We start from the raw sequence: 25,050 nt of genomic DNA, 5'->3' as shown, positions 1-25,050 counted from the left end.
CGACTGGGAGTTGCCGGCGCTAGTCGCCTGAAACTGCTTACGACCGAGGACCAACACAAAGGTTCGGTCTGTTGCTGAGTAGTAAGAAACCACAACACAGCAACCATCCCTGCTGACAAAACAAAGTATTAAAAAAATGTTGCTTTGTAAGTAATTTAGCTGACAGGAAAGGAGTTAGTGCTGGCAAGCCTGTTCAGTGCTGGAAGAGAAAAACAGAGCATAGGCGGAAACTAACAAAAATGAACACCAAATGCAGGAAAAGTATTTAATCAATAGGATTATTTAGTGATTTCCTGTGCACAGTTATCAGGCAAATTGCACGAATAAGCCTGAGATTGTGGGTAAAATTGGTGGAAACTCAAATCAATACATATTAAGATACAAGCTGTTTTTTGTCCTCCTTTCTATCTGATGTTTCTCTCAAAGTGTCTGCAATTACACTGCTGCAGTGAAAACACCTTTGCTTTCTTTAAGGTGCAAGCTGGGAAAAAGGGTTATCTTCTTTCTCTCCCCAAAAACAACACTTGACCTGTTGCTATCTGTCTGCTTTGTGAATATGTATTTGTTTTTATATATGCTTTTATCATAATATAAGCATCTCTGTTGAATGTTGTTTTACTGATTGTATTTACCTGTTATTTGAAGTGAATTTTTGTTTTTAGGATGACTTTCAACATCTGTCCAGGGACTACAGACGAAAAATAGCCTGTTGGCTAACTCTGGCGCATTTACAGAAATGTCAATCAATGTGCACTGTCCCTGTCAAATAAATATATCAATAAATAAATAAAATAAACTTACTGGTGGGCAGGGATTACAATACAAACCATGTGACTGCAAAACGCTGTCACAAATGTGTATGGATTGGATTGAGACCTTGGTTCAGGTCCAGCACAATAGAGAGCAGAGTAATAACACTAAAGTGTGTGTGTGTGTGTGTGTGTGTGTGTTTACAAGATCAAGACCTTTCCAAAGCTATTAAAAATAGTCAATGCACTGCATGTGTTATCTGTGTAAATGTCAACATTGTGTATTTATAGCAGGATTGACTCTGAGCATAAAGGTTATTTTCAATTAAGATTTACAAAGATAAAGAATTAACAGTCGGCACCACTGAATACAAAAAAACGAATGTCACAACATTAACTACTTTTCCACTGCTGTGGCATTTGCATAACTCTGATGGAAATAAAATGCACAGCATAAAATTATGAAATTATAGAGCAATATTTTCTATTGGGCAGCAGAAGGGCAGCCTTGTGGAAAATGCAATAAGGTATGAGTAACAGGTAGAGATAAGCAGGGGGAACATCTGGAGTATTCATGAGAAAATTCAAGGTTCATCTGCTGACTTTATTACAGGGAAATCGACTGCACTGCCTCACAGTGCCGGTAAACTTGTCGAGACTCCGGCTGCCCCAAGAAGCACCTCCGAATGGCCTTTGTACATTTAATTTCTCAGATTTAAATCGAACCTCATTATTTGCGCTTTCATCTTGCAGCCAGCGGAAGAAGCCGCTGTATCTCTTTGTTGTGCTACAGTTAATGTCAGCCTGCTGGAAATGAAAGGGGGGACCACTGTCTCTATAAATCGACCCTTAAAAAAGGTAAGGCCGTGGTATCACAGGCTTTGAAGATGCTTAGTGGTCCACCAGACTGCCTGCCTCGTATATATACAGTATATATATATATATACACTTGATGGAGAAAAGAAGTGAGATGTCAGCAGAACTGGAAAAAACAAGTGCTTTATTGTTTGATTTACCCAAACTGTTAACTAATACCAGAATGTAATCCAAAGAGTCTTTAATTGCAGAATTGACATCAAAACAGACTCACATTTATAAGAACCAAGACAAGAATAATACCGTTATTTTAGATTATGATTCAGAGCGAGCCTGTGTAAGAATTAAAGGTATTTAGGGAACTGATCCAATTTTATTTGGCTGACATTTCCATACCCTCTTCATCGTGGCAAAACGAAACAACATTAGCTAAGGCTGGGTCGAACAAGATTCAAGACAGCAAACTAACATTGTAATCCTTGCTATCCTCTCTAAAGACTGACCCCGAGAACAAAATGTGCTGCTGGCTCTCCTCTCTGACCCGTCAGCTGCTTCTATTAGCAGGGGACTTGGCGGCGGCCTGCAGGGTCCTGCGGGCCATCTCCAGGGCTCCTTCCTGGCTCTTGTTCCCGCCAATAAAGCCTCCAGCGTGGACGAAGACGCAACCCTCGATCCCACTGAGCTTCGACAGGGCTTCATCACGAATGCCGCGCCACTCTTCCAGCAGGGACAGCCTGGGACAGGAAGACAGAAGGGAACATTGGCTTACAGAGACACACTGTGTGGTTTGGCTGCTCACTTCCTGAGGACACTTTGGCAAAACGCTGAGTGCTGTCATTGTCTGCCTAACCAGGAGAACAACAACAAAGAAACAGCAATGATGCAGTGATGAATTATGTCAACCAACATCAATTAAAGAACAGAATAAAAGCCAAACAATGAGTTTCTGCTAGTGAGTCACTTTTCAAGCAAACATGCCAATCCTTAACTGCTACTCAAATTTGAGGATTCTCGTTTTTGTCACAAGATAGTGAACTGAATTTGTTTTTTTTTGTTCGCTAAATTGGATAACACGATCAAGACATCATAGACTTTAGGAAATCATCCCATACATTGAGCAAAATGCTCTGATATTTCTTTTTTTATTATTTGAAAAAAGAAACTAATCAGTAATGACAATTGATTCTCCCATTTTATCTTCGAATGGCTTCGCACAAAGACTTGGGTTACTCTGGTCTTTCTAGATTTTATGACATGACCTACAGTGCACTGCTGTCATTCAAGGCACCTGCAGTTATCCTGACAAACACTGCACCACCACAAGCAGCCCGAGCAAATAGTCCAATCAAATCAGCTTTATTCTTCTCTGGGAATGTGGAGAATCACATATTTGGTACCTTAGAAAGGCATCCTTATGATTGCAGGGGAGACGACAAGCAATCATACAAAGTGGAAAAAATGATTGGCTCTGCGAGGGTTCACAGGCTGACCTCCTCAAAGTGTCTCTAGATGTAACGTCAAAGAAGGAAAATTCATAAAAATGTAGAGCTGCTCATTTACCACCTGCTGTGTGCAGCACACGCCTCAGTCTAAAGTCTGGCATGTCATTTAAAACACATTACCAGTTGTCTTTTGTTTCTGTGCATGTGTATCATGCTTGGCTTGACAGGGTTATTATCTCATTCCTTCAGACCTGGTCTGAAACATATGTAGCAATTCTGATTTATCACTTCGTCATTTCAAAAACAGACTTTAACATTAACTTAAAGCATCATATTTCATTTTTTTTAAAGTAATGGAAACCACAGGGCCTATTTTCATGTGTCACAAGTTTGATGAATTATGGAACTGTTTTGTGTAACTAACAGTCTAACTAAAACATAAAGAGAGATGCTTGTCAAAAACAGATGGATCTTTAAAGGGTTTTCTTTTGTCCTCCATTTTGAAGGTTTGATTTCTGGCCATTCTGTGAAACATCGTCTAAAATCTGTAATAGTCAGAGAGCAAGGAGCTTCAGAAAGGATCCATAATGGCAAATGATTGACATGTTTTCCAAGCCAACTCAATGCCATTATCTCAAGGCCACAAGATCAAGAGGGTTTCTCATTTCTCCAATTCCCCTCCTCGACTCCTATCCTCGTGTCTTAGTCCCGCCCACAGGAGATGCGAGCGGAGGACTGAGGAGGGGAACCGAGGAGAGAGGAGAGGAAGCAGCAGGCGGTTAGAGAAATGAGAAATCCTCTCCTCTGAGCGGTCATTTTAAAGAGACGTCCATTAATGATGACAGGAGGCACAGCAGCCCTCTGTCTGATGGACAGATGTGTTCATGATGACTTATATTTACTTTCAATTCATTGACAGTGCGGTAACAGGCTACAGATGTGGACATATATATATATACACACACATATATATTTATATATATATTTATATAAGTATATACAATTTCAGAACCAGACAAGTATGAGAGCACTCTTATAATAACGTAACACTATCAGAGACTAGATATCCCCCCCCCCCCCCCCCCCGCTGAAATGGGGAACTGAAATTACGGGCCAAAAGTTGTATTTACAAGTATTAAAACTAAGTATAGGACACCAAACCAACTGAGACCTGTCTGTCCGCCGCATCTATGCACACACACCAACACACTTTACCACATGCACCTACACACTTTACCACACACACCTACACACTGTACAACAAGCACCTACACACTATACCACACACACCTACAGCTCCTAAAGCATATAATGTCAGGATACATCCGTTGTGTGATATTATACACACTGCTCTGCTTTCTGCACGGACCTCACAGCTGTTTTCACTGTAAACATCGCCTTGTGATTAAATCAGTTACTACAATAATATCCAGGGGATACATGCAAAGCTGTCATTGGCTGAGATAAGTGCGGCACGACTCTTTTAAACATCACTGTTGCCGGAAATACATCTGCGGGGGACCCATTAGTGTATCCTCGATTATAGCTCCTCCAGAGAGCCTCCTCGATGCTCCATCCTCAAAGTGCATTTAGAGAAATGAGATATCCTTCAACATGGCGCGCTGAAATCCATTTCCGGGTCACTACCGGAGGACCGAGGAGTCGAGGAGGGGAAATTAGAGAAATGAGAAACCTTCCATATGTTTTCCAAGAGCGAAAAGAGGAAAAGCATGGCAACCCCTTAATCCCTGTAAAATGAAACAACTGATCGATAGCTGATCATTTCCAGCCATTCTCGAAAACAAGCGCAAGACGAAAGGTCAACAGGGCGTTAATGAGAGGAGGAGTGAGGGGGGGGGGGTGACTTGTTGTTATGACAGACCAGGAATCTCTGATTCTCAAGATGACTCGTCTAAAAATAAAAACACAATTAGCAAACTCATTCCTCAAGGCCTTCCCAAGATCTTTACTCTACCATAACACCAATGCTGGCCTGGGAATTAGTGCTTCAATAGAAGAAGAAAAACATTACATATTGGCTGCATGTGTTTAGAGTAGGGATGCTCCGATCGATATCGGCCGATATTCACTCTCTGCCGATCGATCGGTGCTCTCTATAAATGCCGATCGGGAGAGCCGATCACATGACGTAAAATAAATGACACTTTTCTCTGTGCGCGGCAAAACAAGCTCGCCAAAATGGCTTCAACGGGCTGGCATTATTTTAAGGTGTCCGAAAAAGACAGTAAAATAGCGGTATGCAACGTGTGTGAAGCAGAAATCCTGCAGCTCCGCCCGCTGTGACGGAGCGGTGAGCGGAGCGAAACACACACTAAGAGTTAGACCTAACACACTTAGCTATTTTATCTACCTCTGGAACAAGCTAAACTAGTTATACATATATGTATTCTTCACTGTGGGGTCACCCATTACTGGATCAGTAAGCTGCATGAGACGGATACTGACGGGCTGTCAGGGGAGGGAGGGGGAGAGAGCGCTTCCGCTCATTTCTCACGTGTTATTATCCAAAGTTAATGTAAACTTGAATAATGTACTTCATTTGAATGTAATAATTATGTTGGTTGTTGTTTGTGGAAGCGCCAGTGAATGAGCCCCATTAACTGAGTTTTAAACATCACTTTAAATGGAAGATCCCCATAGGCCCCACCCACTTGATCGGTATCGGCCGATACTGATTCTGATACTGATACTGAGGATCCCTAGTTTAGAGGTTTTACAGTCTCCAAGAAAATAATTAGTTCAATCCTCCTGATATTCATGGGCACCATCTCTGTAGTAAAGAGTGTACACACAATGTAACATATCTTCCTTTGACAAAGGGCAGGGATTTAGCCGACTAATATCACTACAGGGCCGAAGAGGAGGGATAAACACTCAAATACTGCTCCTTTTAAAGACAAATGAATTCATTTTCCTCACCTACTCACTACAGTTGAACATGTTCCACTTATTCAACAAATAAACATGACGGCTTTTTACCTTTAATTTAGGAAGTAAAACAGAATTAACAGATTTTAAGACATTTAATTGATTTGTCGATTAATAAAATAATCAACCTGCAAGTATTTTAATAATCAACAAATCATTTTAAACCTGTTTCAAAACATTTTCTAGTTCCAGTAAGATTTTCTGCTTTTTCTCCACAATGAATCAAAGTTATAGGATAAATGTGGCTTTCAGACTGAAATCCTTGTTTCAGACATTTCACAAATCTTCCCTAGGGCTTTCAGAAATACCAATGTTTTTTTTTTTATGACAATTGGTTTGCCAAGGAAATAATCTGGGGGAAAAAGATAATCAGATAAAACCAGCACATAACCGCAGGTAACATCCCTAATACAGAGGCAGAGCAGAAAGAGTGATACGTTCTGGTCCAGCTCACACTGCTTCGAACAAACAGTTTTACAGTAAATCTCAGAGGAAGGATTCTCCCACTTCTTTCTCTCAGCTCACATTTCCTTAGCAATGTGCTGCTGATAAAAATAGACGTCTCCCCCCCCCCAAGGTGCAGTAGCATGGACACAGGTGATAACAACACCCCTTTCTCTGAGTCGGCACACGCCCGCTGGGAGGAAGCAGGCCACCCGTAGGAAGAGCCATCTGGAGCTATGTTGTTGTTTTAAGCATCTCGCAAGCCATTGTTCTGATGTAGCTCCAAAACCAACAGCCCTGTTCGTATTAAATCCAATCTTTGAAGTGCCTCGCCACCATAAACATGAGTGTCTGTTCAATTGGAAGAGCTGCCGCCTGGAAATATTCTGCAGCGAAGTATAAAACGTCCCGCAGTGAGGAACGGGAGGTGTGAAAGGTGAGACAGCGAGGTATGGGGAAATGGGGAAAGGTGGAAGAGGGGAAGGTATAAGATTAAAGGGGAAGAGAGCAAAACAGATAGGGAAAATAGAAGAGTGTGATTATAGGACAGAGACAGAAATGCTGTTCATAAGAGAAACTAATGGGAGAGCAAAGGGACCTCATGGAAAGAGAAATAGAAAGTGTGTTACAGAGCAGCCACTGTTCAGATCAAAACTCAATTAAAAAAAAGCTATTGCACCCACTTCTTGTGCCTTTGGGCAACCTAAAGTGTATTCCTAATGAGACCCATGTAGACCCAGGATAAAGAACAAGGCCACATACACAGCATGAAGTCATCTGAAATATCACATCTGTAAATCCATTTGATTTATAGACCAAAGTCACATATATCTCAGAGGGCTTCTCAGCGCAAGAGACTTTCAACAGACAGCACCATACTAAAAAGACAGATGCCGCTTTAGTAGAAATACTGTGTGAAGAAGAAGCATAAAAGACTTGCAATCTTTCATAAATCAAAAATACATGTTCTATACTGTTTTGCAACACCCATTCAATGTATTCTCTACAGGAGTTTGTATTGTGAGTGGCTGAGTCTGAAATATCTGTTTACGGTTCACTCTCCTCCTGCGGTATCAACGCTGCTTCAGGTAACTGATAATGCTAACCGAGTGCTTCCTGTTAAGCTTTATTTTTAGCAGCCACAGGAACCACAATGCATTTGTCACAGAGGTTAGTACATACAGGAGAACACTGAGCAAACACTAGTGTGATAAGTTCAACAGCTCCAGGTTCATGTATCGGGAAAAGGTTAGGGGATGTAATTAACTTGGATTATTTATAATGGATTTTCACTATGTGTTTTCTCAGGGGAATTTCTACAAACCGTTTTTGCCTAGATTCCAGGAAATGAAAATTTAGTCTGTAAACAAAATGATATTGATGAATTGTCAAAGGAGCTTTCTTTTATATAAACCACTACGGTTTATATTCAACTTTCCCTTTGGCTGAACCGGCATTCAATGAAAATCATCAAGATGTGGTGTTATGATGTTATGAACAAAACTGCCATCCACCTGATTTGTTCTTAAGGGGGAAAAATAACTATAGTGAGTTACGATGTCTGATATTTCATTTGATTTTGTGCAGAGGCAAAATTTATTATTTTCTACAGAATTGAATGACCCTGAACGTATGCTGAACATGCTGCATACAAAGTGTTTAGTGTTTCTTATACGCTTGTTCACAGAGAAGTTAGTTTCTGAATATAAATCAAATATTCAATCAGAATCCTTTCAAATCCCTCAGATTGTTATTATCTTTCTACACTTTCAAGTATCTAAATGCTAAGAGCAGATGAACACAATTTAGATCAACCTTTTCAAATAAGCCACTCACTGTCTAACTTTCCAAAAGGTCCAAGACTGAAATAACACATACATATATTATTTGCAACTTAAATAGTGTGCCGGAGGTTATTTGCAAGTTACGTAAGGATTAGAAAACACATTTAAAAAGGTCACCTTGTGTTGGCTGATAAGGAAGAAGCTCATTAACTTAAAAAGAAGCCCAATTCACCATCAACAACTTGTGACCTACAATTTGAAAATGTAATGAAATTTAAATAAAATGAGGAAAAAAGAGTCACTCAAAAGGCACCCTTTTTTAAACTTAAAAAACAACAATCGTTCCATGTTTTAGCCGTGACCAAATTAACAATTCTAAACTGATCCTTGGACTATATTGTTCATCTCTACTCAATACTAATATTATTTCACCTCAGTAACTGGTGATTAAGAGCCATTCGTACCACTTTGAGAAGCAGGGAACAACATCAAACAGAACAAATAATCACACATTTGAGCCTTTGAATTAAATCCAGCACGAAAACACATGGCTGCTGATGGATCTTCTGGTCAGTGTCAACTTTAGAATGTGATTTCTGGATTGCTTCAATGTAGAATGCTGTGATGCAAGCCGCCAGAAAGACGAGGATCTCCGCAGTTTAATTTGTTTCCATTCCATTCATAATGTATGCTGGGATTTAGTCAGACAACAAATGAACTCCAGAACTCCAGGGGGGGATGCTGATGACGTTAGCAGCAGAGCAGCGTTGTGGGTCGGAGGGCGAGAGGCTAACCAGGTAAACAATTCCTCTCCAGAGGTAACACCCACACACACACTTGAAGTGTGTTAACCATCCGACATATTCACACAGAGGGTCTTTGTCTTCTCATTACTGTCATTATGTAAAAAGTGGCAAGGCAAGAACAGTGATGTGATTTAATGAGTATGTACGGGGCATCTTTTACTAAAGAGAACGGCTTGAGGGTTGGAGAGAGCTCATTATTTCTAGAAGATGCAGGAATGGTCCAGAAAAGAAGCAGGGCGTAAAATACATTAAAAGTTTAAAAGACCATGAGAAGGATAACAATAATAATCATTTAAGGTAAGGAAAACAAAAGACAAAAGAGTTCATTATCAGAGATTGCCTAAAATGTTAGAAAAAGTAAAGCACTTTTTAGCCATGGGTCCACCTCTTTAGTGCAGACTGGAATATCTCAACAGATATGGTGGATGTCTGATGGATGAATATGATAGATTGGGATTCAATTTTGGAGAAACGTTAATGACGGATGACTCTTACTTGCTTAAGAGACCCCCAGACTCTCCTTTAGCACACTCATGAGGTTACACGTAAGCTTTTCAGTGAAATTATTTAGCTGTTGAATATGGTATCCACATTTATGTTCCCGTCAGGATGAATTGTAATATCCTTGTTGAGCACATAAAATTCATCGAGTCTATCAGATACCTTTTAAACTACTGTTAAGTTCAATGATGTTCTTGTGTAACTTCAGAACGGCCTATATCCTGCTAATAAAGAGGGTTGGGAGGAGACAATGGGGAATATATAACTGAAGATAATCTGTTGTTCGATAGAGACTGAATCTCACATGCAGTCAAATACACCCTCGTAAAAATCTGGCGTATGAAGAAAGTAGAAGTATGAAGCTGTGTACAACAACAAAAAAACACCTTATTGGGAGGAGCAAACGTGGAGGAAGGACTCAGGTGTCTCTGTTGAGTTTGTTTACATCATTTCAAACCCTCAGAGAGAACTGCGAGAACAAAAGCAAAACAATCGTCGTCCTACAAACACGCTTTTCTATCCAAGCAGGTGTTAGTCCCTCCCCGGACGACATGTCATTCCTCCGTGAGTTCTTGTTTAACGGTGCAATAAGCATTTATGTTAGCTCATTTCAACACATTGGGAAGGTTGTTAAGTTAATATCCTTCACAGTATTTTCCCCACAATGTTTAAAACACTTGTCTGGGAGAACATCCCGAGTCAGAGTCACAACACCCCTGTGAGTTGTGAATGTCTAACTTCCGCCAAGGTAAGTCATGCAATGTGCTGCCTCGGCACACATTACAAGCGGCACTCGATGAAGCAGAAATGTTGTTTGAATAACATTTACTAAAGAAAGATCGTGTGAATTCACACTTATAGCTGTTTTTTAAATCACCTGTTCTGGAAGGTGTTGAGCCCGGCGGGGACGCACTGGACCCTCCACTGTCCATTCTGGTCGGAGAAAAGGACAAACTTGATGGGCGACTCCACCTTCAGGTCCTTCTCCAGGGAAAACAGATGCTCCTTCCACGGACATCCGCCCTGAGAGAACAACACCACCTCCCCACTAGGATCCACCTGGTAAAAAGAGGAGACACAGAAAAGAGTGTATTAAATAAAGGACAAAAGCAGCAACAGCTTTTCTGTAATTTAGGGTGCTTTAGAGAACATTTGCTTAAACTTGACAGTTTTATAATATAAAGTTTCTCAACATAACTAGAATATAAGCCAGAATAGAGTTTTTAGTCCTTGGCATTGAAAACATAATTTGCACTGGAAATGTGAACTGAAATTCTGACTTCCAGAAAAACACAAGATATACCAGCCTCTCACTGTTATATAAATATTCAGATTGTCCCTGAAAAAAATGTGTTGAAACAATTATTGTCCAGAAAAAAGTGATTTTTTTTTTAAAAAGTGGGTTCAAATACAAGTTTGTCCACATCATCTATGTATATCTGGTTCCATGCTAACCTAAAATTTCACCATGTATTTCCCAATTCAGAGAAACAGAGTGAGAGTTAAGGTGACGAGAACAATAAGCAATCAATCTTGACAGTGTCAGAAATGTCTTTTTCTGGAGTCCAAGTGCAAAGTAACAAAGTTCACAAAGGATGAAAAACATGTTCACACATCAGACTGGACAGGCTCGTACCTGATGCCTGGCCTTCACAGCCTCCTCCACCACGGCACGAGCCGGCAGCCAGGAGGACTGATAGAACTCCAGACGGTCCAGGAACTCCTCTCCCACCATTTTCATAGCCTTCCTGAAACCCTCCTGGGGAAGACATGTGTAGACATACATGCATTCAAATCAGTGGAATGATGTGAGAGCAAAATCTTGTTCTAAAGACTGACTCAAATGTGGGTTTCACTTTAAAATGCTCCTGGTCTCTTTTTTAGTTCCAGATCATAAATGTATCACTTATGAGCGTTCAGACCCAAATACTTGCTATCACGAACACATGCATACAAATCTAACAGTAGGGATATTCTGTGGTATCTCTGAATTTGAATGGTTGTGGATTTACAAGGTGAAAATCTATGTTTTCAACTAAAAGACACTTTTGAGAAATCACCTGGTCGGTCTATATTCAAGTCGTCTGACTAAATAATATTTGTTGTCGTGCCTCAGAGACTGAGTTGGTAGGGGTGCCGGGAGTAGAAACATAATCATGTGAACTGAAATGTGAAAGAACCAAAACAAACAGGCCAGCCTCTCCACTGAGACAACCCCAACGATGAAAATAAATTGTTCAGCATGTATGCAAAGCCAGGCTTATCATGCAGAGAAACAGGTAGCGTTTCCCCACAGGCATTCCCCTCCTGCACTAATGAGACAGAAACCCCCCAGGCCATTTGTGTGAGACTACGTTGTTTCTGCACGGATCTGGAAATGACCTCCGAACACCGATTGCAGAGCATTGCACCTGTTCTGTTCACCACAACATAGTTCTAATATTTTAGTTTTACTGCAGGCTGTCCATTTCGTCTGATTGTCATTTAATAATGTAGCCAAAAGCCAACAAAATGGAGGTCATGGAGTTCAGTACCGGGATGATTGAGTCATCAGCTACAAGGGCTCAATCGATGAGGTAATGCAATTATTATTCAATTGAATGAAAGATGTATTAGAAACTACTTTGATAAGTTTATGATTGTATTTTATCAAGCAAAAATGCTAAATAAACCCAGTCCGGACCAGAGATATGGATGGAGAGGTTTCTTTTGTTAAAACAATCGTTTGGGGAAACAATCTGCATGTAATTTGTTTTCCAATTTCACATTATTCCTTGGATTCAGTGCAACATGTAGCTTGACTAATGGAAAAGTGTGTGTATAGCACTATTATGCTGTGTTTCTTGTGTGTTTTTACTACAACAGATATAGTCATTTACCCACAGTAATTCCCAAAGTGTCTATGAGTCATGCTGTAGAAACCCAGGCAATTAAAAAATAACAGATAGAAACCCACACATAATCTGTGACCTTTGGTTTAAAAGATGTATAATAACGTGTGTCATGAGAACGGCCGTCGTCAGCCCTTCACCTCTGTGTCTTGACTCTTGCTGTTCCAGCGTGGGTTCAGGTGGCCGACGCGTGCGCTCAGCGTGGTGGAGACCGCGTACAGGGCCTCCCCGTCATATTGTGAAATACCGTTGTCAATAGCATCCACCTCCTCCACAAAGTTCTCATACAGCTGCGAGGAATTGAAAGAGACACACGACAGGAGAGGTTAGGATTCTGTCACGAGCGAATGCTGCATGGCAACAACATGGGAATCTGATGTTTTATGTTCATGCTAACTTTCGAAAACCAAAGAGCAAATCCCTTTTTAAAGCCAGGGAAGTTATCAAAGGACTTTCAGGAGAGAGTTTACATTATTCTGATTGAAATCAATTTGGTCAGTGTGTGGGCAGTTACTGAGGCCTAGAGCGCACAGTTTGGACATAAAACCAAAATGAAAAGCCAAATTGCTGCTATTAGAAAGTCCATTGACACAGCGAGAGAAGAAGTAACAACGAAGCAGAGACATATTGAGGTTGGAAAAGTCAACTTGTTGGTACATTGGAAGGTCAATCACCAAACAGTTGACATTTTACAAGTGGCTTACAAGTGGAACTAAGTTTTGGGTCAAAGATAGAGATTTTGGCTGAGGATGATAGAAGCAAAATCGTAAAAATAATTAAAGCCACTGCTCTGAGTAAAAGGATTATTTGGGGCTTAAAAACCAACTGACACATCAAAAGGCCGATGATAAAAGGAGTTAATAGAGCTAAAAGTCATGGTTGACCTAAGATTTGTCTAGGTTAATGTATCATTTAATATTCACTTTGCTAAAATCCTGCTTGAATCGGTCAGAATCTGAAACATCCCTGTCACACTATTTATAAATCACAATCTACTGACAACTGTAGAATTGAAGGCAAAACGTTATAAACTAAACAAACATTATGCATGGTGTAGTCCACAGTGACTGCATGGTTTATGATTTTAACAAAACCAACAAGGACAACATGAACAAAGACAATAATTCACACATTTTAACATAGTAACTAATAATCAAGCTTTCTTCTCATTGGTTAGATGTTTCTGTTCTTCCGTCCTCCAACTGTTTTTAAAATTAATGGCGTTGGAGTTCAATCTATGTGTTTTGGATATGAGTGAGACGAAGAAAAAAAATCAGTTTTTAAAAAGGTCCCATATCATACTGTTTTCCATCATTGCATTATAGTTCTCAGATATATACAAAACATGTCTCTGAAGTGTTTGAGTCAAAATACCAAACAGATCATTGCAGCATCCCATAATGCTCTCTGTTTCAAAAGTGCTGATTCTCTGTCTGTTACTTTAGATGAAAATAAGGAGCCACTCCCCACGACCCTCTGAGAGATATTTGGTTAAAAAAAACACAATGGTGCTCTAGGAGGAGATTTAGGTGATAAGGTGGGGGGGGGGGGGGGGGGTTACCTTGCTTGGTGATTGGCTAATAGTTACACAAGCCAACAAATTGTTATGACATCACAAAGTGGCCAAAATCTGATCAGCTCATTTTCAGACAGGTTTTTATATAAATGGATCAGGGAAAAAAATTAAGAGAATCTTTTTTCCTGAATCTTTCAGAATCTCTTTACACAGAGGGGACACATGTTGATGTATAAAATACATGAAAAAGTGGATTTTGCATAATAGGTGACCTTTAAATGGAGCATTGTGCTGTGAATAAAACTCAAGAGGTTACTAATCCACCACCTGCTTTGAATCCCCCCTCACACCTTGTCAAAGAGCACGTCCAGCTGCCTGTCGCCCTCCTTCAGCTGCGTCAGATGGGTCAGCAGCTGACGGCCAAAGTGCAGGTAGACCAGGCCTGCTGAGCTCAGCTTGGTCACCCACGGCTTCTCCGGACGCAGGCTGTGGAAGCTGTCTGCAAAGGTCCTGAAGATAGAGAGAGACACTATGTGAACCCACTGCAGCCGGAAGAGAGATGGCCATTAGACGCTAAGACAATATTAATTTCACAGTAGGTGACAAAAGGTCATTACAAAAATAATTCCAATAGCAGTACAGTACACAAACAGATGCCCTATGTGTCAGCCAATGCTGTTAAGTGCCCCGATAAACATTCCTGTTTGTCATCTTGCAATCTACTCATTTATATAAATAGTTATCACAGCAATAAACCATATTTAATTTGGTCTTAATGTACATTGTTTAATTTCATATTCTGTTCTTGTACATATCACATTCTATTATATAGACTTTTTGCACTATTTTTTATTTTATTATATATCAGGGTATATGCAGGAATCCTGAAGTCAAATGTAATACCTTTTAAGACCTTTTTAAGACCCTTTCCATACATTTTAAGACCTCATCGCAACTTCGAGTTCTAACCGGTTACATTGGCAACACACTTTACCTCACATTGACTATATTGATTGTAAGATAGCACAACTAAACAGAGTGCAGACAGACTACTGAAGCCTCCTTTCCACATGAACTTCAACCTCTCTGTGAAGGTCAGGTTTAATGCAGTATGCTTTGTTGCTTCTGTGTAGACTCTGTGCTCTTTCATTCCAGTAAAACTCCTCAGAAACCAGTATTTGACCAATAAACAAAACAATTGACAAAACTTTGAACTATGAAATATATTAAACTTTGGTGAGCTTCAGCGGGGTATTGCCATATAGGAGCTCCCTCACAAATACCCAGGGGTTAAATTGGGCCGGGCTGTCTGGGGCTAAGACCGGCACATAGGACGATGCTCTGACGTCATCACCCTCACACATTTGTCATATGTTTACAAAAAACGATATATATATGTTAAGACTTTTCTCGTTCTTAATATAGACTATATTTAGGGTCGATATGTGTTGACTTTACTTTAAAATAGCAGATCTCTGTGACCGGATATAGTTTGGCTGAGTGAACATGTGTCTCTTCCTTGGAGGAGCAGCATCGCCCGGAATCCGCAGCTCCTCCGCGGCTCCTCCGTGCAGAGAGCCTGCAGTGCAGCGGTGTGTGTCAGCGACGTGCAGACAGGGGAGGCACGGATTGGCCATCAGGAGAGTCGGGACTTAAACGCAGCGGCTTTCTGGCTAGCACTTAGCATGTGGGACCGGACAGCTTTGATCCCCCATCGACAGTCTCTCCACCCCCCCCACAGAGCGGAGTGGCACTAAGCATGGGGCCGCCTTGAGGGGGTTTCCCGACATGTCGTTTCAGTAAATTAAAGGGTGTTTCATGTTGTCGTTGCTGTGGACCTTCTTAATACCTTGGAAAATGCTGTTTAATACTTTTTAATAGCCTTAATTTTCGCTAAATTGATTTATCGACTTTTAATACTTTTTAAGACCCTGCGGACACCCTGTATATGTTGCATTGTTGGAGGAGCTCAGGTCAGAATGATTTCATTGCCATTTCTACACTGTAGCTTTTTGCATATGACAATAAAACCTTTGAATCTTTGAATACTGTATGTAAATGGCACAATCATGACATTTATATCATGATTGATCAAATCTAATTATGAGCTATGGGGATCATTTTGTTTGATGACACGTGTCACAGCAGTAGTCATGTATTGTAGCCAAGTCTCTACAAATGAAAGGAACAATTTAAATAGATACATAAAATAGCTTATGTCAGTGCTATAACCTGCAATTTCTCGATAAACCTGGTCTATAGGCACAGGATATTCAATTCTCAATACTACAGCCAACACATTGGTGTTTTGCTCATAAACAGACTCCTCCCAATAACTTGTCTCTTCAATGAAATGCTGAATGCAGATTTATGCTGCACACTATGTGATGTATATCAATGAAAGCCACTTGCATCCATAAACATACCCCTCAGCTTCAGAGAGTTTGTGAGCGTCAACACATGAATAGAAGCCACCGGAGCTCTCTCTCAGCCACGTGCTGAGATGGGAGGACTCTAGCACCCAGCTACTGTAGGTCATTTAATTTAGGCTTAATTAGGATGCTTGGGCTGCGGCACAGCGGAAAACAGTCTGTCGAATGAATGAGTGACATGCTAGGGAAGCAGGGGGTAATCACAGCCATTAAAGCACTAATTGGCCAAGCTGAGGCATTTCCATGCTGATTAACAGGAGATTGGAGTAAATGAGCACGAGGAAAATTACTGAGTGAAACCAGAAAGGCTGAACATGGTAACCAGCTCCAATGAGAAGCCTTCAGACTGTTTGTGTGAAATGAATGGGTGGCAGACTGATATTTGCCATACAGAACTGAAACAAGGTGATTCAAATAAAATATAGAACCAATACTGGAATATGAAGAGAATTTAGTTAGCTTTGTTTAAACATGCTTCCCATGTAATGTATTACGAGTCCCACAGTGCACCAGCTGCACCACTTCTTTATGCTAATGCCTAAATCACTGCACATGATGGCTTTATAGCATACTATTGACTGCACAACATGGAGCTGTTCCCCTACTTAAAGTATCAAAAGAAACTATAGGTGGTCTCTGCTGCTTCGGTATCTTTAACCGGGCAGGACGTGAGGCAGCTTGAGTGAAGGCCTGCCGCGGGACCGTTGAAGGTGGCGGCTGGACCCTTCGGGGGAGACAGAGCTGGAGAGCCTCGTCTTCCTTCTTTTTTGATTCGCATCTCAGCTGCATCCAAGCTAGAGCGGAGCCAAATATGCCCTCGGGAACAATAGGCATGTCCAGAACATCCTCTTTTTCCCAGTCTGGAAGGTTCGTCAGGTTGAGCCACCTGGCTCTCTCCTGTACCACCATAATTCCCAGTGCTTTGCCCGTGGCTTGGACTGCACAGCGCTGCACACGGAGGCAAATGTCCGTGATTGCTGCGATCTCGTCCCACACGGCAGGCTCAGGTTTGCTTGACAAGTCTTTGCAGAGCTCCGCCTGGTAGGCGGCCAGCAGCGAGAAGACCTCGAGTGCCCTGGCGGACAAAGCTGCGGCTTTATAGGTCTGTTCGGTCATCGCTGACTGAAAACGGTCTGCCTTCGGTTCAAACTGGTCTGGGGTTGCTGCTCGGTGTCGAAGCCAGCCTCGGTTGGAGGTGGGCTGCCACCAGCGGTTCCATGGGCGGCCTGCGGAGCAGGCCGAGCCTCTCCATACCGTCACAGTCCAGGGAGGAGGCACCCTGGATTGGGGCCTTGTTGCTGAAAGGGCGGTCTCTCCACGAGACCAACACCTCGTCCAGCATCTCCGGAAAGACTGGAAAGAGCTGCCTCTTCGTCCTCGCTGCTTGGGGCAATTGCTTCCCCTCGTAGCGAGATCTGGAGGTCTCCTTGGCCACTTCAGGCCGTGGGATGTTCAGCCTGGACGCAGCGCGTTGACACACAGCCTGCAAGTCCATACTTAGGCAGGGCGAAGATGGTGTGCTTTCGCCCGGGAGAGCGGACATCGCTCACGGCTTTGCAGCCTGAGCCGATGAAACGAAGATGTCATCCTCGTGCTCATCCGAGTCGGACAGGAGGAACTCAGAGGCATCCGCTTCTTCCTCCATATAGTCCAACTCCAGGACATCCTCCGCGGGCGGAACCATGGTGAGGTCCAGTTGGGAGCCCCAGCTTGACACAGCGCGGGGCTCCGCTCTTGCGGCTCTTGCTGTTATTCAACCCCAGCCTGACACAGAGAACACAGTGCGAGTCTGTGCCTGAGATCTTAAACCCGCAGCCGCATAGCCGAGCCTCCGAGTCCCTGACTCCTCTGGTGTGAGGGAGAGAAGGGTCCATCTTTGTTCGCCGGGGTGTCGGCGTGGAGTGGACACGCTAGTAACAGGTACGTTACTGAGAAAAAAATCCAACCTTGTCGTTAATCCGAAAGGAAAAAGCGACGGTGTATATTTGATTCTTTAAAGAATATTAACTGGTGTGTTAATACCTTTTGTTTTTATCTCCGTCTCCTCTGGTGTGAGAAAGAAAAGAGAAAGTCCTCGCTACCGTGGTGTCGGTGTGGAGGGAAGAAAAGCTAGCAACAGGTATGTTACTAGCTTGAAGAAAAAATCAAACCTTACCGTAATTTCGAAAGAAAGAAACGGCGAGGCAGATTACAATATTAACTGGTGTATTAATATTGTTCAGTCTTCTTGCAAAGCAAAAAAAGTAACCGGCAAGCGCCCGTCGACCGAATGTTAGCTGTGGGTTCAGTCTGTGGACCGTTAAGCTAGCCCGGCTACTGATAATTCGAGATGTGCTCTGAAGCGAGAAGAGGTGTTTGAATGACGCTGCGTCGTAGCGCAAGCTACTTATAGGGTGGGTGGATTCCCTGACGTAGACGTCAAGATCACCAGCCAATCAGGATTGGCGTAATGAGATTGATGCTTCTGTTTGCATACGCGTTCCCATAGTGAGACATCGAACGGAGTGTTATGAATGAGAACTCAAAGATTCAAGATCTTTATGAAAAGAATATTAGTGGTCAGTAAATTCTAATTACTCTAATCCGAGTAGTCCCTAAAAATGATGGAAGTGTGTTTTGCAGAGAGACAGATTTCACAGACACAGTGTGGGTTTCCAACTCAACTTCTCAAAGTGTCACAAAAATATGTTTGAACTTTACTTCACTCAGACCCGGCGTCATGGACGGGCCCATCCAGGATTTGGACCTGCTGTTTTAATCAGGGCTGAATAAAACATTTTAATCTTTTTATTATTTTGTTTATTGTTGTTCTTTGTCGGGCTTTGTCCTAATATTTATTTGTGTATTAAACTATGTTGAAAGATTTGTTTAATATCATTTTTTATTTTGTTAGGAAATTCTGAATGAAATTCTGCGCGCGAGACTGGTTTTTCGCTGGGTTGAGTCTTGTGTGTGTTTTTTTTAAGTGTTGTTTTTTTTTTAAGTGAGATGCGGCACAGCAGCCTGTCAGTTTACTCTTGCTTGCTGTCAAGTAAGTTTGGCTATTATCATTTATATTTATCTGCAACAATGGATATCATGAAGTGGTTTACGAACAAAAAGAGCTCACAGAAGGAATATGGCAACTCAGCGCCAGATGCAGGCACATTAGAAAAAATCAGTTACGTTACCAACGAGCTAGCAAGCCAGCCAGGGACAATGGAGGCTGGCAATCAATTATATTTTGAAGAGAAATGGACTCTCAAGCCGGCTCTCTCACAAACTCCTGCTCTGTGCGAAAGCAGACCGCTGCACACGCTCTCTCCCTCGCTCAATCTCTGTCAAATCTGTATGTCTGCCGCCTGCCTTCACTGCTTCTTCACAGCTGACCTTAGCTGGCCTTTACTCTATCATATCATCGTCTGCTCCTCTGATTACTCAGGCTTTTCCTTTGGTTGTAAACAATTGTTGACCCCTTGAACTGTATCCTATCAATTACTGACTCATCTGCAAACAATACATTTCCCCTGTTTTTAGGAAATACATATTATGGACAACAAATAATATTACATCGGTCAAAAAATGATGAAATTTAAATGTGATTACTCATGTCATCCTTTGAGAGGCGGATGTCGGGGAATGTTTCTTTATAATTAGTTTAGACCTCACTCTGACCTTCTGTACTTTAGAGAAAACTAATTCCCTTCAGAGAAGCGCTTCACAAACAGTAATGTTCTCTGTCTAATTTCTGCCTTTACCTTTCTGGGGCAAATATTCTGGTAAGATTGGATAACCTTTAAATATTAATTTATACTATCCAATAAATAAACATTAGAGCATCCGTGGCTTTATTCACTTTAATTGTGTACACATGTTGAGTCAGACAAACATACAAGAATGTAATTACTGTTACAAAACTTACGTTTTATCAGATGCTTTGATCCCAACAGTAAACTTAAATGTTGATCAAATTGAATGAATTGTGGCCACATTATCTTGCATTATATATTGTTGGTGAATACAGAGGAGAGAAAGCTTGCTGTGCACAATATGTGTACAATATGTGGAAGCAACCTAAACTATGTCACAATACAAAAAGCTAAAATCTGTTTATACGGGACATTTCTCTGCTGACAAATGCCGACCACATTAAATACTGCATCCCCATAGACACAAATATATTTGTTTGCTTTCATGTTTTTGCTGAAATTAAGTGGAAGCAGTTGGAGCATTTCTAGTGTGAGCAAAAATAATCCCTGGCAGATCTGATCTGTTGTGCTTCTGTCAACCTTCAGTCAGTTTGTAGAGGATAATCTCCACACGTCTACCCTACTTTTACCTTTTTCTAATCATAAATCTAGATTATGATTCGAAATTATAAAAGTAGGGTAGACATGTGGAGATTATCCGTGAAAAAACGTGATCCGTCTCTTAAATGTGTTTCAACCACAGACCTTATTTCGAGCTATTTTCCAAAATCCTATGGAGAAATTGCATTGCTATTTTGTCGAGGGAACCGGAAGCAGCTTTCTTCCGGGTTTTAGGACGCGTCACTCTGACACTCTATTCACAGCCATGTTCTAAGCTGTAAAGCGAACCTTCAACAGTAAATGTATTCTATATCGGCAGGAGTTCTTTACATTAGTTTTGAAAATAAAAAGTTAGGTTATTTTTATCTTAAGGCTTCAATGTTCACCTCATGTAGAAATGCAGGGGGGGAGGGAGAGAGAGGGGGAGTGACATGCAACAGCAGATCAAGTTCTATGGCACGTGCTGTAACCATTTTGCTAACAAGCTGCTCCTTAGAATTCATTGTAATCATGGTCTTTAAAAAGTCATATATAAAAAGGTTTAGGTCTCTGACTCTAATTTCCATGGTAACTGCAGGGGGTGTGGCAACTTTCAGTGACATGTTACAGTCTCATGTTGCTTACAGTTATGGCCGATGTAGCAGAGAGTATGTCCATATTTCAGAGACAGGGAAGAGAGTGCTATCACTCATCTTATCTAGCTCTCGGAAAAAAACTACGTATTTAATGGTTTAATATCAACCAAAGTTTTCCCTGGGATGTATTGATAACGCTGTCAACTTCATCTGTGCACTGTCACTGCTCTAAAATAAACTACACCCATCCCTGCCATCAGAACCATCTCCCCCCATCCCCACATGTGAGTGACAGCCACATCCTCCTGAGGCTCCCAACAGAGAGACAGCCTCTGTGCCTCGTGCACCAGCAGCGGGGGGGCGTTCAATTGAAGGAGCGCTAATTATCACTAACCACCTGCCAAGAAGAGAGTCCTGGCATATCTTTATCACCGTGGTCATAACTCTGATTATCACCAGGGTGATAAGCTGACAAGACATCTGCAGAAGGCTGATTACTCAACGTGATGAGACTTTGAGTGAATGCAATCATTTGGAAGGAACTTTGGCAGGAAATATAGCAGAGCATGTTACTACATGATCCATGCAGATAGGGTACTTTAGTAATGTAAGAACAGAGCCACAGGTAAATATAGTCCCTTACTTGGACCCAAGATGAATAGGATGTGATTCATTATACTTTGTTTTAAGACAACAAAAATAAGCAACAGGTGTGAAATCTAGTTGGATTTCCCTTTGTTGAGTTCAAGGAGACATGACATACAACTTCCTGTCAGACCTGTGATGGCTGTGTGTGCATCAATACCTATTTAACACACCTCTATATGTTTTAAATGTTACCAAAACATGCACATTTTCAGTTGAATGTCTCAGCTCTCTAGTGGATGAACTATGCATTGATAATTTATGGTTTTAAAATGTATATGGCAATCAGTAACTTATCCACCTTTATACAAGTTAATTATGGAGCTGCAACAAAATAACATATCCATTATCCATTTTTTCAGAGGAAGCGTTATCTGAGCTAAACTAATATTGCCCAATAACACCTCCCAAACAAACCAAGACGATTTTTCTTTTACTCACTATAACACTATCATTTCTTAAAGCAGGGAAATAATAGGTGTAATTAATTAGATTAATTATGGTGGCTGGCTCATGACATGACTTACTGGTGCATCGAAATGGAACAAGCCTGCGTTAATGATATTAGTTACCCCTGTGCTTCGCAGCTGTGACATGTCAAAGTGACAGACATAAGAGAGGCACATTTTGCATTGCTTCGGTAGAATTTGCATCACAGAAAAAAACGATTCTTCTCAACACGATAAGAATGGCTTACTTAATCAATTATTCATATGTATATAACAATTTTTATTTAAGTAAAGATAATTACATGAAGTACTCCTCAAGTGCACAACACTAGACTACATGCTCATTTAAAGTTAAAACTATTTTTTCAAACACTTAATAAACGTAATCTCTTCGCAGCAGCATACTGCTACAGTCGTACCTCTGATGATGGTCATAGCGATGCTTCTTTGGATCAAACTCTCCTCCCACGTCTACAACGATGTCACACTCTGCCAGCTGTTTCGGGTCCCTTGTGCGGATTATCTCGGCATCCTGTTAAATAAATACAACGTTTTTTTAGGTCTGCAATATCTACATAATAAATCTATACTCATCCCACATGAATGCAATCATATCTTGATTGGTATGTCCAGGCATCATTTCAGCATGCATCCCACACCTTTTTAATCCAGCGGAAAAATGCATTTAAATGAATTCTACCAAGACAGTGAATTGTTAATAAAATTGTAAGTGTTTAACCCACTGGAAACAGATCTGTGGCAGAGTTCAACAATAACTCAATTAGAATAGAATAAATCACTAGACACCGGGAAAGAATACACATTGAACCAACAAACATATTATATTTATCTTTATATAAAAAAAGAAAAATTTGATTTCCTGTGACAAATGGTTAACACAGCTATTCCTATAGTGTTTGAAGTTTTTTATGCAGCTTTGTTTACATTTGGGTCAGGGAGTTTGCCACAGATAAATAAGGGTTAACCAGATTTTTGCTAAATTGGCTAATTTGCTTCTATGTGTTGTTATAGTTACAACATGAGTTACTTTTAGAAGTCACTATACCCACAAAGGTGAATGTAGGAACATGTCAGTAGAGTTTGGAAGGTGTTTTATTACGTTTTAAGACTTTTTGCTGGGTATTTTCTCCCAAAAAGTACACTATATGACTGACTACACTATCACAGGTCCATATGTCACCGCTCTTAGAGCTCCATCTATCTGTGCTGCAGCACCACCAATTGGGGTGTTAAGAAATGGCATGGGACGTGTAGCAAACACATCAAATAAAAACATCTCTAGAAACCAGCCAATGCAGACTGAAGATTAATATTTAAAATAAGTGTGATCAACATTTTGAACATTAAGTAAGGTTAACAATAACACACGAACAACAGCAGTTAGAGGATAAATACATGCACTGATCATATGATGCACTGTTGCAGCAGAAGCCTACCTTGTACTCGGGCAGCTGCCGGAGGATGAAACAGGCCAGGACTTCATCACAATGAAAGCTGCCATTGTGGGTTCCGATCTTAACAGCGGGCATGTTTGCAGTGCGGAGTCTCTTCGGCTGAGTGGACATGTATCGTGGTGCTTTCACGTCCACAGACAGTAAACAACGGCAGCTAGCTTGTGAATGTAGCAGTTGTAAAACACTAGCTGGTTTGGTTAAGTTTATTTGAAACGTATTTATTTTTAGGTTAAGTGCAATCCTACGTATACACCACATTCAAACTTCACACGAAACGTGCTGGTGACGGACACATTAAGCAGACGGACCGGATATGGTGCGCCTATTTTGTGAACCGCAGAAAACCGTTTTTGGTCTGTCTGTTTGTTGGTTGTTCTTACCATAGCCAGAATATTATTTTCACATATTATTATCCCAAAGTTACCTGTGGATTTAAATGAGCTAAATAAATATATGTTACCTATGAAAGAGATGTTAAGGCAAACTGGAATATTTGACTCACTGAATCACAGTAATTCTGAATGCTGACAACAGAGGGCGCTGAAGGCAGAGAAACACATCTCTCCCACTCAGGGCAAGATCTTTGCAGATAGTCATTCGTCATAACACTTTACAGTATTATGGGGAAATGTATTATTTAGTTTCTTTAAAAACAACCAATAAAGGATTTTACTGTTTTATAATAAATGTGATAATGATGTTGGCAATTTTTTTTATTAATAAATATAAATATAACAATTTAAAAAATACTTTTGATTTTTTCCCTCAAGGATGTTGAGAAATGTGTGAAACGTCTTTACTGTATGCTTTACACAATGAAAATGTGTTATTGTTCGATGTGTAAACTATCCGTTGTAAACTGAATCTGTGTTGTGTTTTTTTGTTTAATCATATATTATAATTCTATGGATTTCTTCAAAGAGAAATAAATAGTCTATATAAGTCCTGAAACTGCCCAAGACCATCAAATTCACTGTGAAAATAATTGTGTTTTAACAGAACATTTGTTTGTATTTGCACACTATTACTTTTATTTTTGTACGCATGCTTGTAACAATGTCAATTTTCCATTCTGATTTTAAAAGACATAAACGGTGATTATTAAGCCATGCAGGCAGACAATGCTTTTTTGTATATATATAATATTGAGGGCATGTGTCAAAGTTAAGCTTTAAAACCTTTATTAATATTGTACTTATATGGTTGTTAAAGCCTGAATGTAATTATAATGGTTCAAGTGAATGCATTGTGGATGTTTGAATTGGGTGAAGGATGGTCATTCTCAGC

At 40.7% G+C, this 25,050-nt stretch overlaps 1 protein-coding gene across 1 annotated transcript; it reads right to left on the bottom strand.

Moving 5' to 3' along the window:
* Positions 1–1,732: 1,732 nt before the first annotated feature.
* Positions 1,733–24,084, bottom strand: myg1 (myg1 exonuclease). The gene is made up of 7 exons (XM_079682121.1): positions 23,746–24,084; positions 22,708–22,820; positions 14,249–14,408; positions 12,523–12,672; positions 11,128–11,250; positions 10,369–10,550; positions 1,733–2,299 (listed from the first exon to the last, which is right to left on the bottom strand). Exons 1-7 carry the CDS (start codon positions 24,019–24,021, stop codon positions 2,110–2,112), a joined length of 1,194 nt encoding a protein of 397 aa, XP_079538247.1. The 5' UTR covers positions 24,022–24,084; the 3' UTR covers positions 1,733–2,109.
* Positions 24,085–25,050: the final 966 nt, after the last annotated feature.

The sequence above is a fragment of the Notothenia rossii genome (genome assembly GCF_949606895.1).
Source record: "Notothenia rossii genome assembly, chromosome: 5".
Taxonomy (NCBI): Eukaryota; Metazoa; Chordata; class Actinopteri; order Perciformes; family Nototheniidae; genus Notothenia; species Notothenia rossii.
The sequence above is the reverse complement of the archived record's forward strand: the minus strand, read 5'-3'. Positions and strand labels throughout refer to the sequence as shown.

Coding starts and splice junctions, on each gene's coding strand:
- myg1 (XM_079682121.1), bottom strand. CDS start 24,021: ATGTGGTGTATACGTAGGATTGCACTTAACCTAAAAATAAATACGTTT. Junction 10,551..11,127: donor CTGTGAAGGCCAGGCATCAG/GTACGAGCCTGT, acceptor TCTTTTTACCAG/GTGGATCCTAGTGGGGAGGT. Junction 2,300..10,368: donor CTCAACACCTTCCAGAACAG/GTGATTTAAAAA, acceptor TTCCTGTCCCAG/GCTGTCCCTGCTGGAAGAGT.